At 50.6% G+C, this 16,604-nt stretch overlaps 1 protein-coding gene across 1 annotated transcript; it reads right to left on the bottom strand.

The window, feature by feature from the left end:
* Nucleotides 1-872: 872 nt before the first annotated feature.
* On the bottom strand, nt 873-3,654 carry SYNDIG1L (synapse differentiation inducing 1 like). Its single transcript, XM_040975599.1, has 3 exons — nt 3,235-3,654; nt 1,187-1,333; nt 873-1,031 (listed from the first exon to the last, which is right to left on the bottom strand). The coding sequence occupies exons 1-3, from the start codon at nt 3,652-3,654 to the stop codon at nt 873-875; spliced, it is 726 nt and encodes a 241-aa protein (XP_040831533.1).
* Nucleotides 3,655-16,604: the final 12,950 nt, after the last annotated feature.

Raw genomic sequence — 16,604 nt, 5'->3', positions numbered from 1 at the left:
GGCAGGTGAAACAAGATCCTTTAGATGAATTGCATTCACCCTTCTAGGATTTGCTCAAGAGACACCTCCTCCAGGAAGCCTTCCGGAGCACCCCTGGCTACTTGCTCAGTCGGCCATGCCTCATCTATGCTCACTCCTCCTGCATTTCCCACAGGGCTGGATTTAGGACCCTGTACTCAGTGGCTGCTGGCAGATTCCCCCAGTCTACCTAGAGGTGCCAGCAACTCAGCACCCACCAGGCAGAGCCCAGAAAGGGATGAGGGGGAATGAGGAAGCAGGGAGTAGGTGGTACTTCAGGGAACCCCCTCCCCAGGTCTCTCCATAGTCCTCTTCTGTCTGCAGGGTCTTGGTGTCAGACCATGGAAGAGGCAGTGAGTGAAAATCACAAAGATGCGGAAGCCCTGGGGTCTGCAGGTGCTTCTGTCCTGGCTGGCTGGGGGCAGGGCATTGCAAGGCTGGAGAAGAGGGTTAGGGGAAGCCCAGGCTGTCCCTAGTTGAAGACCCTCTTGGGCATCCTTTTCCCTCACTGCAGCCACCTGCTCTTTCTCTAGATGCAAGTGGGTTTGGCAAAGTGGTTAGGGAAGGGGCTGGTCTGGGCTTGCTGGGATGCCCTGTTGGGCAGCCCTGTCCATTGCTACGTTTCATCAGCAACCTGGCTTCCAGAGGGAACCTCTGGCCGGCTGTGTGTCTGGGAGCAACAGGTGACAGGTGGAGGGGTCAGTGCTCAGCTCTGCAGGCTGCAGCCTGGGCAGGTGGGGGAGCTGCCCATCACAAGCCTCTCTCAGGAGTTCTCTTTGGGGGCGGGAGTCCTCCGTAAAGCCTGCAGCCACCAGCTCCACAACTTCCAAGAGACAGAGCCTACTTCCTGGCTTCTAGCCATGGCTGTTCTGGGACATGTACGCTGCCAGAGCCACCACCACAGCCACATAGAGAGCTGCGCCCACAGCAATGGAGAGTGTGGCCAGGAAGAGAGCCCGGCGGGAGGTGGTGCTGGCCAGGCGGAAGTCCCCTTTGGAGATGGCCTTGCTGGTCTAGGAGAGATGGGCTGGTGAAAGGGGTTATCTACCAGGCTCAGCAAAGCAGCCAGTCCTCCACACCCTCCTCCCACAAGCCAGGACCCCTGATGGCATCCCCGCGCAAGGAGAGGCAACCCTGGGCACCCCGATCCTGTGGTGGCTGTGCTTACCCCCTGGGAGAAGTAGAAGGCAGCAATGCCCAGGGGCCAGAAGCAGCAGAGCATGGAGAAGAGGGTGAGACCCAGGTGGTCCCTGGGAGGCAGCGTGAAGAAGTTGTCCTCACTTTCGCTCTCACTCTCTGATGAAGTCGCATCACTCTGTAAAACAACGTGTGCTGCCAACTAGGCTCATGGTTGCCCCTGCCAGGTCTCAACGAGCCAGCGTTCTACCTACAGGAAAGACCCAGGAGGCAATATGGAGCAACAGGCAGTCCCCTCTGCTGCAGGTGGCGTGGGAGGGGATGGCCTTGGCACTCTGCCAAGCCTTAACCAGGACCCCATGATCTGTTAGGGCTTCATCATGAGGAAAGTGTCCAAGGGTCTCTGCTGGGAGTGCTCATCATAGGATGAGCGGTCAGAGGCTTCTCAAGGCCCAGAGACCAGGAATCTGAGCTGATAAATGATGGAAGGATTTGCAACCAAAAACTGGAATCATTACACATCATCTTTACAGGGCCTCATATTCAACCTAGCAGTTAAAACACTAGCGCCATGGGGTAACAAGTGAATTCTCCACTTGCAGAACCTGCATCTGATATGGACACTGGTTCCAGTTGCTCCACCTCTAATCTGGCTTCCTGCTAATACACCTGGGAAAGCACTAGAGGACAGCCATCCTAGCTTTAAGTTGGTCCAGCAAAGGCCATTCTGGCTGTTTGGGGAATGAACCAGTGGATAGAAAATCTCTCTCTCTCTCCTTTTCTCCATAATTTTGTCTTTAAAAAAAGAAGAAAAACAAAACAAAACAACAAAACCTATTTGGGATGTCTGCATTCTGTATTGGAGCACCTGGGTACAAGTCCTGACTCTGTTCCCAGTGCCAGCTTCCCTCTACTTCTCACCCTGAGAGACGGCAGGTGATGGCTCCTCGGGGTCCTTGCTCCCCACATGGGAGAGCCGATGTTAACTTGCCCCAGCCTCAGTTGTTTCAGGCATTTGGGAAGGAAACCAGTGGGTGGGAGTTCCCTGGTCTCTATGCCTCTGGGGGGAAAAAAAAATCACTTCGTAGCAAAATACTCAATTACATAAAGCAATATTGAAAAGTATATTTTTAGAGAGAAAAGTAAGATTACAAAACTAATTAGAACAAGATTTCTTTGGAAGACGGAGGAAGGCAAAAATATGTGAATTAAAGTAGACATAGGTGACCGCCTTCCCAATCACTCATATCAACTCAGTCAACCCTAGCACACGTCTCTCAGTGTGGACTCCATCCAGGTCAGAAGCACCTTCTCCTCAGTAGCATTCAGATTCCTGCCCCCCAAGCAAGCCCTCTTACATTTCAAGGTCTGATTGGGGCCCCGAGAATCTGCAGCTTTAAAAAAAACAATTAAAGCGAGGGCCTGGCACGGTGGCTCAGTGGCTAAATCCTCACCTACCAAGCAACAGCACTGGTTCGTGTCCCAGCTGCTCCACTTCTCATCCAGCTCCCTGCCTGTGGCCTGGAAAAGCAGTAGAGGATGGTCCAAAGCCTTGAGACCCTGCACTCGCATGGGAGACCTGGAAGAAGCTCCTGGCTCCTGGCTTCAGATCAGATCAGCTCTGGTTACTGCAGCCACCTGGGGAGTGAACCAATGGATGAAAGCTCTCTCTTTCTCTCTCCTCTTCTCCATAAATCTGATCTGCCTTTCCAATTAAAATAAATAAGTATTTTTTAAAAATTAAAAAGCAGAGCTACAAAGAAAAGGGGAAAGTGATCTTCCATCTGCTGGTTCATTCCCAGGTGGCCAAAATGGCTGGAGCTAGACTGATCTGAAGTCAGGAGCCAGGAGCTTCTTCCAGGTCTCTCATGTGGGTGCAGGGGCCCAAGAACTTGAGTCATTCTCAGCTACTTTCCAAGACCTTAAGCGGGGAGCTGGATCTGAAATGTCACAGCTGGGACATGAACAGGTGCCCATATAGGATGTCAACACTGCAGATGGAAGCCTAGCCTACTATACCATGGTGCTGGGCTGGTTGGAGATTGGTGGTAGGGCTGTATTTTAAATGTATCTTCTCACCTCCTCCTCTTCCTGGCCATTGTCCTGGCCTTGCAGCTCCTCCTGGACCCCATAGGACACTGTTTGGATGGCAACATCCTCTTCGGCAAGGTCAGTCTCTGTGGACTGTTCTGTGGGCACTGCCTGGGCCTCCCGGACCTCTGTGAAACTGGTCTCACAGCTGCCCACCCTGGGCTCCTTGACCTTGTCTCTCCCCAGGAGACAGCTGGGCCGGTACCAGGCCTCCACGGCCAGCTGTAGGGACCCTGGGTCCAGGAACTGGTGGGTGTGGGCAGGACCGGCAGTGCCCAGGAGGTAGGAGTAGAGCTTCTCTTGGCAGGACCAGCTGGGCGGACCAGCGTCCGGGTAGGCGTAGGGGCCGCGGAGGTGGGCAGGGCTTCTGGGCAGCAGAGGGTTTTGCAGTTCACTCAGGCTCTCCATGGCTTCAGGGACAGCTGCTGGAGAAGGGAGCCCGAGCCAGCCAAGCCAGCAGTTCTCAGAGAGCTGTTGGGAGGACAAGACAGACAGACACTGAGACTAGAGCACTTGCTCTGCAGTCTGACCCAGCTTAAGCCACACCCTGGCCATTTGCCTGCTGTAGGACCTTGACCCAGCCATTGGACTGCTAAGAGTCTCCATTTCTTCATGGATCAGGGCTGAAAGGTGGTGTTGGGGTGGAGGGTACTTGGGGGTGTTGAGTGAATTGAGTGAATTGTTTTATGGCTAAACAGGCCCACACTTATCTCAAAGCATGGCAGCAGGACATGCTCACAGCTCTTGGCCCCCACTGGGATATCTGCTCTGGGTTTGGACACAGCTAGGGCTCATCTGGTCTCCAGGATGAACTGTGACTCTAGAAAGTTCCCAGGGCTTCTTGGGTGCTGAGCTCTGGACCTGTACATTCCAGGTGGGAGGGTAGGCCTGTTCAGGGGCTACAGTGTACACTCAGATGGAGGTGGAGACACACTCAAGGGATGGAAGTGTAAATGCATTCATGGGATGCAGAATAATCTTTGTGGATTTAAATGGTGAACTGGCAGGGGCCTAAGTCAGCCATGATACTGTCCGAGCTGTGAAGCTGCTGGTTCTCAGCTAACAGGACCTTACAGCAGAAACAGCCATGATGCAGGTAACACCAGCTATGGGCAGGCAAACAGCTGCTGTGCCTTAAGAAGGTATGAGTTTCATGTCCTACGGCCATCGCAGGAGGAGTGCTTAACAGCCCACGGCTGGCCTCTCCCTACATACAGAGAACATCCCAGTGTGGGGATTAAGAGCAGAAATATTATGCCACTCCTTAATCACCAACTCTGCTAGCGTTTCCCTGGTGTTGTTTGATTTTCAGTGTGATGGATAGCCTCCCATTAATCTATGTTTTAAAAACATGATTCAATGTGTGTTCTCACCCTGAAAGAAAAAGCCTAAAACCTGCAAGCAAACTCAGGCTGGCCACACGACCAGCACAGCCTGGTGACGGCTTGTCTCTGGGTATAAATCTTCAGCTTGACTCACTCCATAAATGCCAGCAAGAGCGACTGTTTTCAATCGGACTCCAAGTTCTCAGTTAACGAAGCTCAGGCATATGCAAGCCAGAGGGCAAGCATGTTTGAAGTACAGGAGGGTTAGAGAAGCAGTGTAGAAGAACTGAAGGGTTGCAGTTCAAGTTTAGAAGTGAGCGTTTCTCTCCCAGGTTCAGGCAGTCCCAGGTTCACCTCTTGCATTGCTGGTAAGCAGCCCTCTAGTGTGCCTATGGCAGAGCCCTCACACATTCTGGAGCTGTGGTGGGTGAAACAAGGGTGTGGAAAGAGGGCTGGCACAGGCCTGGTGGCTGTGGGGGGCATCTTATTCTCTCCTCCCAGGACCCTCATGGCTAAGCTGGAGGCTGGGGTTTGTGTCTCATTTTGCATTTCTGATCTGAAAACCAGGGGCGGGGTTAGCCCTGGGGCCTGATGTTTCCAATTGTTTCCTAATCTGTGAAGTGGGGCTGGCCTTCGCAGGCAAACCCACAGGAAAGTTCTAGGGACCTAAGGTCATGGCAGACATGATGGTAGGCTGTGGGTGACAGGTGAGGAGGGCTGCTGTTCTGACTTTTCTGAGGAGGACATCACTTCTGACCCACAGGGCCTTCTGCTAACAGGAAGGGGCAAAGTGTGTGGAGGGGCTTCTGTCCCCAGGGCTAGGGTCATTTGGTTCCATTACCAGTCCTAGCCTCTGTGGAGAGTCCTGGAAAGGTTTCTTTCCACTTGTAGGAGCAGGGCTCCAGGACTCATACTTGGCAAGTGGGTCTCCCCTGAAGGACCTGCTGGGAGGGAATTTCCAGCTGGTAGGGAGGCTGTCCTTGGAGCTGAGCTGTGAGCTCCAGAAAGGTAGCCTTGGGGCTGGGACTCCCAAGAAGGTCCCGAAAAGCATCCTACAGGGGTATGCTGAAGACACATGTCCCACGTACTTAGCTCCTTATACATAGGAAGCACACGCAGGATGCTGCTGCCATAGGCAAAGGTCTCTGGGGGTGCCCCAAAATGACTCAGTGCCATGTGCTCTCTGCCTGCAGAGATAGGGTCCGCAGCTGTGGGCAAGCTGTGCAAGTCTGGGTCCTTCCTCTCCTGTGTTCTTGCAGCCAGCTGCTGGGCCTCGCTGGATTGGACTTTGCACCTGCTCTCCTCTGGCAGGACCTGTCTCTTCTGAGAGACGGCCATCTAGCTGTCTCTTCTCAACAGGGTGGGACTCACTGGGGCAGGGCTGGACTGCATGTGACCCAGGAACTCCTGAGTTTGCAAGCCTGAGACCCTGGGAGTCCCAGTCCTGTTCCACCCTCTCCCTAGCTACTTTTTTTTAAACCAGGTCCTCAGTTTCCCTTCCTGCCATGAAGCTTGGGTACCAGGGTGAATGATATTGATAGGGGTCCAGTAGTCCCTGATGCTGCAGTTCCCACTGAGGTAAAAGCCCACTTGTGAGAGGCAGAGGCAGAAACAGAGGCAGACCAGTGCCTTTAGAGCTTCATGAGGCACCGTCATCCACCCTGCACCACCACCCTGTGAGCAGGTTCAGGGCAGGATGGGGAAGGGGAGGAGGCAAGACAAGACCTGTGTCTTCCAGGTGGGCAACAGTGCCAAGGAGATATCTGGCTCTGCTCGCATCTTCCCTACCTCCCATCATGTGCCCCAGGCCCAGCCTTGCTGTTCTCCCTTAGCTGGCTGGGAATCTAAGACAAAGCTCCCTCTAATCTTACCATCTACTGGCCTGTAGCCTTGCAGGTCTCCCTCAGTCAAACCCATGATACCACCCATCCGTGTAGGCTGACAAACATGCAGCCTCAAAGCAGGGGGTGTGGGCTGTGCCAGCACCTCTCAGAGCAGATGTGTGCATCAAACACAACCCTTTCCTGTGCCTTGTCCCACCCAGGGCCTTCACAAGTCTCCTGCCCTCTGTCACCCTTAGAAGGAGCCAGAAAGAGAAATGGAGTGTGACCAGGCATTTGTCAGGTATATCCAAAGCAAGCAAGGGCAGTGGCATCCAGCTCTTCACTGCTCCGGCCAACTTCCTCTGGCTCAGGATCTCCAGCTGAGCCTCTGCCAGGCAAGCCCTGCTCCATCTTCCCTGGATGGCCTCCTCCTCTTCTCCCTGGGGACCTGGGAGCAGGATATCTCAGTGCTTCTTGCATAGAGATGTATGAGGCTGGTTTAACACCACGGGGGCCGATGGGAAACCACCCGAATGTCCATCGACCGGGAACAAGTGAAATAAATGATCGGACACGAGCCGGTGGTACAAGAGCTTCAGGCAGGGTTGCAAAGAGTGATGACTTGAGAAAACGCTCCTGGCAGATTCCGTGAGCAGGGACTACAGGAAGCGCTAGGTGCGTGTCATCTCCACTCTGCCCACATGTCAGGCTTGATCAGCTCCCCCTGGGGCAGCAGAAGGCTGCTCTCTTTCCTCTCATACCCTCCCTCCCTCCCTTCTGGTTTTTTTTTTTTTTTTTTTTGATCCACCTTTATTTCTTACAGTGAGCATGTACTACTGCTTTGAAGTCATCCCCACTCCCCACCCAAAAAAAAAAAAAATTAAGTGCATAGATTTTTTTTTTTTCTGAAACAAACGATCTAAAATCAGCTCAAAACCTCCCCAGGCTGGGAGGTTTTTTTTTTTCGGTTTGGTGGTTGAACAGAGTTTGGAAGTCAGCCCTCTCAACTCCCAACACACACACACACACACACACACACACACACATACACACACACACACACACACACACACACAAGGTTTCATGTGCAGCCTCACACCCACATGGGCATTTTTACAAAGCAACCCAATTTGGAGGCTGCAGTACCTGCTTGTAGTCCAGCCAAAGATGGCAGCTCTCTATACAGTGAATGTTCTCCCATACCTGTAAGGACTACACAGAGCTCAAGGACTTGGTCCTAGGGGGCAGGGCTGTGGTGCAACAGGCTAATCATCCACTTTCAAGCACAAGCGTCCCATATGGGTGCCAATTCATGTCCCTCCCATTCCATTTCCCGTTCAGCTCCCTACTTGTGGCCTGGGAAAGCAGAGGAGGCTGGCCCAAGTACTTGGGAACCTACACATCCATGTGGGAGACCCAGAGTGGCTCCTGGTTCCTGGCTTTGGAATGGCTCAGCCCTGGCTTTTGTAGCCGTTTGGAAAGTAAACCAGTGGATGGAAGGTCTTTTTCCTTTTCTCTGTAAATCTGCCTTTCCAGTTAAACAAATCTTAGGCCTGCCACGATAGCCTAGAGGCTAAAGTCCTCACCTTGAATGCACTGGGATCCCATATGGCCACCGGTTCTAATCCTGGCAGCCCTGCTTCCCATCCATTTCCCTGCCTGTGGCCTAAGAAAGCAATCGAGGAAGGCCCAAATCGTTGGGACCCTATACCCATGTGGGAGATCTGGAAGAGGCTCCGGGCTTCTGGCTTCGGATTGGCTCGGTTCTGGCCATTGTGGCCACTTGTGGAGTGAATCAACGGACGGAAGATCTTCCTCTCTCTCTTCCTCTCTGTATATCTAACTTTGTTATTATTATTATTATTATTTACTGGAAACACAGATTTGCAGAAGGAGAGACAGAGAGAAAGATCTTCTGTCCACTGGTTCATTCCCCAACTGGCCACAACGGCCTCAGCTGAGGCTATCTGAAACCAGGAGTCAGGAACTTTTTCTGGGTCTCCCACATGGTAGGCTTTGGGCCATCCTCTACTGCTTTCCTAGGCTACAGGCAGGGAACTGGACGGAAAGTGGAACATCCGGGACGTGAACTGGAACCCATATGGTATCCCAGAACATGCAAGGTGAGGATTTATTCACCAGGCTATCATGTTGAGCCCCAAAATAAATAAATCTTAAAAAAAAAAAAAAGAGGATCTACATGGACTTGGACCTGGTCCATAGGAGACAGGTTCTCAGGCCCAGTCTTCCCTACCATTGGCCTGACTAGGTCTCAGAGTTTGTTGTGGGATCAGCTCCCTAGCTGGGTCCCTGGAACCAGGACACATACTTCAAAGCAAGCCAGGATCATCACCACTTCCCCGAGATCACACGAGCCTTCCGGAATCTGTGCGCCTGTGTGAGTGTGTATGTGTACAAGGGTGCACCCCTCTGCAGAGGAAAGATAGGAGAAGGCTTAGGATTTCACAGCTAAGGAGGATCCCACCTGGCCTGCTTAGAGCTTGTGGGGGGCCCCTTGAGAGTGGGAGAAAGTAGAGGCGAGAAGCCCTGGAGTGTTTCCCGAGCTGATTGGGGGCAGGAGAAGACACCTCCCCAGGCCAGGGGCAGGAAATCATCAAGGCATCCAGTAGGATCCAATTACAGCCACCTGCTGATTCCAACGGTTCTGAAGTCCAAAGCCACAGTGCAACCTCATCCCACTTATTTATAAAATACACGGCAGGGCTGGAAGGGGCTGATTTTTAATAACTTGTCTCAGTAGGACCTTGAGACTATCAGGAGAGGAAGAACTCACTCTTACTGAGCTTTTTACCCACCACAATCCAGGGGCTCATGTGCTCTAAACGCTGGTGTGGCGCTACCCTTCTAATGTGAATGTTAGGGCTTCCTGCTGGGCATGGTTGGTGGGGGCTCACTGTCACAGCAGGGAAGCTCGGGGAAGATAAAAAGGTATCGAGGCAAGTGGTCTGAATGCTAATGTCCCCAGGGAAGAGGCATGCAAAAAGGTGAGGCCAGTGTGTGGCACCGCCTCCCTCCGAGCCCTTCCTGATTTACAAGTGGCTGAGTCCCTGGGAGGCTGCACCAGGCTGGGGGAGAAAGTTGGGAACTGAAGCCTGCTAAAGAGGAAGGCACACCGGAAACATCCCAGGTCTCTGCTGGGATTTTTTGAGGGTTTTGACAAACCAGCAGCTCTCAGAAGGATGGAGCCCAGGCCTGGAATCCATTCTTCCCTTAAGGGATGAGGGCTCACAGCTAGAGTCCTCCCAGCCCAGGGACACCAAGGATCCGCTGCTGTCTTCCCAGCAGCTTCATTTTGCTGACAATGCCACAGCAATGCTCCCAACTCCTTCATCCTTATTCTTTTTACAGACCTCAGTGAGAATACCTGGGTCACCAGAAGCAGAAAGTTGTCTCCAGGATGGATCTTGGACTCCGTGGGCATCAACACTGCTGGAGACAGGTGTGAGTCCTGGGTTGCTAGACTGCACCCTTGGAGTCCAGAATCCTGGACTGGGGCCCAAGCATGTGTACGTCAACCAGGTTCCCAGGGGAGGCTGCTGCTCCAGGGGCCCCCACTGAGGAACCACTGCCAGGACAATCCTTGAAAGAAGAGGAAAAAGAGGTGTAACTGACAGGCTATGAAATAATGCAAATACTGGATGAATCCAAAAGGAGGCCAGAAAGAGAGGAAAGAGGTAAAAACAATAGAAAACCAACAGCTAAGATGTTAAACTCACACCCAGCTACAGCAAGTGCCACTTAATGACCTGTTCTGAGAAAGGCTGGTAGGTGATCTTATGCAAACATCAAAGAGGATATGGACACAAAGTAAGATGGCTACAATGTTGCCAGGTGGGACAGTCTTAGGGGACCACCGTCAGATGCAGTCTGATTTTTTACTGAGATGTCCTTCAGTGGTGCATCATTGCATAACAGTAATCAGACTGAATGTAAACGGATTAAAATTGCCTGCACAAAGGCAATTAAAGTTAAGCAGCATTCTGTTGCATTTGTGTGAAATTCTAGGAAGATAAAACTGCAGAAAGGGGATCCATGGTTGCTAAGAGCTGGGGGCAGAGGAGGAAACTGACTCAAAGAGCTTGAAAGCTTTCTAGAAGAATGTAACTTCACATACCTTGATAATGGTTGCAGCGAATACTACTGTTGGTATTTTACAAAACGCATCGAATTGCACACTATTTAACATTAGTGGATTTTATCATGTATATATTATACATCAAAGCTGGGTTTTTAAAAAGACAAAGATAGACTGCAAAAGAAAAAAAATAACAAACTCCGACTCTATACTGCTTATAAGCAATGCACCTGGAATATAAAAATATAAGAAGAGTGACGTAAAGGGATGGAATGATAATAGCACTAAGTCCTTTCTGGGTTCCAGGCACTGTTCTGAATGCAGCACTGTATTTAATATAACCCTCACTGTGGCCTTTGAAGTTTGTGCCATCATGCTTTATAGATAAAGGCCTGGAAGCCCAAGAAAGTTGTAGGTGTCCACAGGCAAATGGAGTGGGGAGAACTGGACGTGAGCCCCACAAATTGACTCCAGAGTCACTCCAGCCTAGGGCCAGCACTCACCAACTACCAAGGGCTTGCTTTGTCCTGAATGCTAATCGCTCCATGCACTCCCCTCATTGAGCCACTCCCCCTTCACACGGGCCAATACTGGAGCGCCAAAGGGTTACAGAGGTTTTCTGAGATCACATAGCTGGAAGATGGCAAAGCCCATCTGACCCTTGGCCATCTGACTACAACATATGCTCTGAACCCCCAAACAGCATTGCCGTCCTGGGAGACCGATGGCTCTGATAGAGGAAATATGTACACTGGCCGAGACACAGAGCATCTGGTGTTCCAGCCTGCAGCTTGGAGGAGGTTAGTCATGTCTGGGCTCTGTAGCATTTGGGAGGAGGCACCAGGCGCATAGTGGGAAAGAGAGGCCCAAGGGGCAAGGGTAAGCTGCTGCTTAGGACATCTTTTTCCATTGTCAGAGGGCCTGGGTTCAAGTCCCAGCCCTGCTCTTAAGTGCAGCTTCTTTCTAATGCAGATCCTTGGAGGAACAGGTGATGGCTGAAGTCACTGGGCCTCTGCTATCCAGACCCTGGCTGAGTTCCTGGCTTCTGAGTTTGACCTGGCCCAGATCTACCTATAGTTTGCATTTGGGGGATTAACCAGGGATGGGAGAGCTCTCTGTTCCTCTGCCTTTCAAATAACATAAATAAACTGATTTCAAAGGCAGTGTTATACATGTGTTTAGAAGTTGGGATTCATTGTTGGGGTGTGGCCAGCTTCTGTGAAAAACCCTGTGAAAGGTAGTCAGCCTAGGGCACAGTGAGTTAAGTTGCTGCTGTGACACCAGCATCCTGTGTTGCAATGCTGGTCTGCATCCCAGTTGCTCCTCTTCCAATCCAGGATCCTGCTAATGCTCCTGCACAGGAAGTTGATGACGGTCCAAGTGCTTGGGACCCAGCCACTCAGGTGGGAGATCTGGATGGAGTTATGGGCTTCTGGCTTCTGCTGGAGCCCTAGTGGCCATTTGGGGAGCAAACCATTATACAGACACACACTCTCCTTGTCTCTTCTCTCTCTGTAACTCTGCCTTTCAAGTAAATAAATAAATTGCTGAATTCTGCAAAATGATGACAGCCACCATTCACTGTCTCTTTACCTGTGCCAGGTGTTCCTAATATTTTATCTTAAAACTTTACAGCAACAAATACAGTGGTTGGTATTAGCATACAATGTTCTGGTAAGAAAACTAAGATTTTTCAGAAAAGTTAAGATGCTTACCCCAGATTTAACAGTAATATGGGCTAGCTTTAAATCTAGGTTTATTTATTTCTTTGAAGGTTTTTCCAGAACTTAAAAAAAGTTTTATTCATTTTTTTAATCCGAAATAGAGATAGAAAAATCTTCTGTCTGTCCTCCCCTTCTTTTTTTTAAAGCTTTATTTTTTTTTTTTAAGATAATCTTACTTAGTTGATTAGGGTACAAAGGATCAAGGACTACAGGGAAGTGGGTAATACCATTGTTTCCATACTAATATGATAATTTTCCCCCCCGCATCTGGAGAGCTTTATTTGTTTTTATTTCACAGGCAGATTTACTGAGAGAAGGAGAGACAGAAGAGTTTTCCATCTGCTGGTTCACTCCCTAAATGACTGCCAATGGGCCATTGCTGAGAGGATCCAAAGCCAGGTGCTTAAAGCTTCTTTCAGGTCTCCCACATGGGTGCAGGGTCCCAAGTGTTTGGGCCATCCTCTACTGCTTTCCCAGGCCATAAGTAGAGAGCTGGGTGGGAAGTGGAGCAGCCAGGAGCTGAACTGGTACCCTTGTGGGAAACTGGCACTGTAGGTAGAGGATTGGACTGTTAGACCACCATGCTAGCTCTCTGTTCCCAAAGCCGGGAGCCTGGAACTCAAACCACTACCTGCAGCTCCCGAGGGTGCACGTCAGTAGAAATGCTAGAATTGGAAGCGCAGCTGGGACTGTGAATCCAGCACTCTGTTAGGGGAGGTGGACATCACAGGTGCTGTCTTTCCCTCTGCCTGATATCTGCTCCAAGTTTGATTTAGTTCAAAGCCTGGGCTCTCACTAGCTCCACTTGCCAGGGTGTGTGTGTGATCCACAGTGAGAGTGAGGAGTGAGTGAGGAGAGGAGTTGGTCCTGAATGGGTTAACACTTCACAGAGCAATGGGAGCTTTGGGGAGAGATTACAAGATTTGGGGGGTGTTTTGGTTGCCCTGGAGTGGCTGTCTAGATAACCTTTGAAGGTTTCAAATAAACACAGTGCCATTGTGAGGATGCTGAGCTATCATTCCTTATCTCTGGGTGCAACAAGAGAGATAAAAGTGGGAGCTTCCTGGTAGGGCTGAGAATTAAATGAAATGATTAAAATCCAGGCAAAGGTGAAATCAGTAAAAGGTGCTAGACCATCCTCAGATCAGATAGCGTAGAGACTGTTCTGCCCACTGCTAGTGTGAAGGCCTGTGACTCTGGCGGCTGTTTATACAAGGCTTGGGGACAAATTCGATGATTCTGGCGTGAAATTGGGAGAGCCACTAAGCCAGCAAGGGGTCCTCAGCTGCTTTTGCTGATAGTCAGGCCTGGGTAGATGGGCAGAGGCTACCCCAAGGGTCAAGGAATTTGGTGGGGGGGACTCTCCTTCAGCCCCAATACCTCTGAACTCTTTGGCTTCTTCCTCAAGGGCTTAAAAAGTCCCCTTCACTGGAAAATTAAATGGGGGTGGTGGTTAGCCCCATAGAGGCTGATGAAAAATTCCTGTGTCCCCACACAGAAGTACCTGGGTTCAACTCCCACAGCCATTCCTGACTGCAGTTCCTGCTCATGCGCACCTTGGGAGGCAACAGTGACGGCTCAAGTGACTCAGCTCCCGCCAACCATGTGGGACACCAGGATGGAGTTCCTGGCTCCTGGCTGTTGTAGAGAGGTGGGCAGCGAACCAGCAGATGGGAACTCATTTTGTCCTTTTGCCTCTCAAATAATAATAACAATAACAATGCCAACAGTCATAGTGACAGCTGCCTGCAAACTCTTATACCTTCTGAGAGGGGCTGCACTAGATAGAGTCATGACTGCAGTGGCTACAAATCTTAGCAGCCATGACACTGTGGCTTTCCAAGGCCAGGTCCTCAGGGCCCATGTGTCTTTTACCTTGTTATTTGCCACATTCACTCTTGGACACTTGACTTGTCCTGTAAGCAGTGGGATGGCCCTGAGAGAACCATGCTGGCGAGGATACGTGAGTCCATGCTCTGGTCCACAAGACCTGCTGGGTCCAGCCTTCTAGTTCTCCTGAGGATGCTCGACCCAACTCAGCCTCCTTGCACGGGTCCCTCTATCACCTGCTAGGCTTTGTCAGTGTTACACAGCTGAGTTCTGAGCCCTCGAAGCCGGAAAGCCTGAACAAAAGTCTGTGGTTGAGATTGTTAGGGGTTGGGGCAGGATGGGGGAACAGCAGACAACCGAGACATCTATTGCTCCCATCCAGCTCCTGGACCACTCACTCTCTGTCACCTGCCTTGGCAAGCTGAGCTCTCAGGCCAAGGTCACATCCCCAAGGAGGGCCGTGCTGACAACCTTAGTTTGGATTTTGGTCCCTTGGCTTCATGCTCTGCCTTTCAAAACACCATAGTCTCTATTTATATACGTGTGATGTGTTGATCAGTGCCTTTCTCCCTCCTTGTGTTCCAGACAGGCGGAAACTGTGTGTCTCACCCTATTCCCGTATCCCCATGCTGACCTATAGTAAACACTCAATAAACAGCAGATGTGATGGATGAAGGAATGAATGAATGAGTACATCAGTGAATGAGTATGTTCCAGGACCTGGGATGGATGGAGTATATCTGGCTAAGACACATTTAGTTCTGCACAACAAATGTTTCTTCAGTCATTATTCCAGGCTGGTTCTTGGGGTGAAAAAATAAACAAGATGTGTTACTTATTATCGGGAGCGGGTGAAAAACAGACTAGCAAGTTCAAACATTTCCATAGAACAGAGGAAGCTGTGCCAATAACATACGCTATGCTGTGGGTGCACTGGAGAGGGAACTTGTCCTGGGGCAGAGGGACAGTGAGGACTAGGAAGGGGTATAATTCTGCAGAGGGCTAGAAGTCAAGCAGGTGAGCCAATGAGAGAAGGGCTCGCTGACCAAGGGAAAGCATGCCGAGGAGGGAAGCCTAGCTGCTTTGATATTGCTGGGATGAGGTCCCAGGGGTGGGAACTAGGAGAAGCGTTGTTCTCAGGGCATCCAAGAGTCTCTGTGTTTCAGGCAGAGCTCTGGCAAGTGGCTGTGCTCAGAAGGATCAGAAGTGAGAATGGTGCTGGGAGTCCTGTTAAACGACTATTACTGAAAAGTAGGTGTGAGAGGATGAGGACACGTATCTACTCTCTCGGGTGCAACCCTGGTGGGCAACCCTGGTGGGCAACCCTGGAGTCACAGCTGAGGGGCAGATAAGAGGTCAGATCCACAGAAGTCTGGTGAACTGGAAGCCAGGCAGAGAGGAAGCCAGGCATGACTGCCATGTGGCTGGCTTTGTTAAGCACACAGAAGGCAAGGGAAGCCGATGCAAACAGCAACGTGGGTAGACGCTGCTGGTTCAAGAGGCAGGTTGCACATAAACAGCCACCCTTTTTCATTCTTCAGTTTCTTATCCACATGATGGGATGTATATGTCTAAAAGAGCAAAATTACAACATAAAAGAATAATAACCAAGTCAGGACCGTGGCACAGTGCTTGAAGCCTCCTCTTGTAACACTTGGTTCCTGGCTGCTCTACTTTCAATCCAACTCCCTTGTAATGCACTTGGGAAAGCAGTGGAAGATGACCCAAGTGCTGGGGCACTTGTACCCGTGTGGGAGACCTAAATGGAATTCCTGGCTCCTAGCTTTGACCTGATCCAGCCACTTCTGTTGTGGCCATTTGGAGAGTGAATTAGTGGGCGGAAGGTAACTCTCTCACTCTCTGTCTCTGTAAATCTATTTCAATAAATAGATACACCTTAAAAAAAAAAAAAAAAAAAGAATATCAAGGACCCAGCACAGTAGCCTAGTGGCTAAAGTCCCCTTACTTTGCACGCCCGGGGTTCCCATATGACCCCGGTTCTAATCTCATCAGCCCCGCTTCCCATCCAGCTGCCTGCTTGTGGCCCAGGAAAGCAGTTGAGGATGGCCCAAAGGCTTGGGACCTTGCACCTGTGTGGGGGACCTGGAAAAGGCTCCGGGCTCCTGACTTTGATTGGAGATCCATTGCAGTTACCTGGGGAGTGAATCAAGACAGAAGATCTTCCTCTCTGTCTCTCTTCCTCTCTGTATGTCTGACTTACCAATAAAATAATTCTTAAACAAACAAACAAAAAAAGAATGGCAATGGACTAGAAACTAGGAGCAATTTCTAGGATATAAAGAGCAGAGCAGATTCCTGGGCGAAGAAATGGAGAAGAGAAACCTATAGCCCTAAATATAAAAGATGGAGACCTGTCTGGGGTTGGGGATAGAAGCCTACCTGAGTGTGAGAGAATACACTCCAGCCACCATTCTGGTCAACACCCTTGCTCATGCGGAAGTGTGAACAGGCCACAGAAGCTAAGGAAAACCACTCTTAGGAAAAGAGGTGGGTTACATGAGCAAAGAGAACAATCGCCACGGTAAGACTCAAAAACTGT

The sequence above is a fragment of the Ochotona curzoniae genome, unplaced genomic scaffold (assembly GCF_017591425.1).
Source record: "Ochotona curzoniae isolate NIBS_2020 unplaced genomic scaffold, NIBS_Ocur_1.0 contig_2688, whole genome shotgun sequence".
Lineage (NCBI taxonomy): Eukaryota > Metazoa > Chordata > Mammalia > Lagomorpha > Ochotonidae > Ochotona > Ochotona curzoniae.
This window is presented reverse-complemented; position numbering and strand designations above follow the sequence as displayed.

Excerpts from the sequence above, each read along its gene's own strand:
- SYNDIG1L (XM_040975599.1), bottom strand. The coding sequence starts at position 3,654 with ATGGAGAGCCTGAGTGAACTGCAAAACCCTCTGCTGCCCAGAAGCCCT. Across the intron at positions 1,334-3,234 it reads ATGGCCAGGAAGAGGAGGAG|AGTGATGCGACTTCATCAGA; the intron begins GTGAGAAGATAC and ends GTTGTTTTACAG. Across the intron at positions 1,032-1,186 it reads CCTTCTACTTCTCCCAGGGG|ACCAGCAAGGCCATCTCCAA; the intron begins GTAAGCACAGCC and ends CATCTCTCCTAG.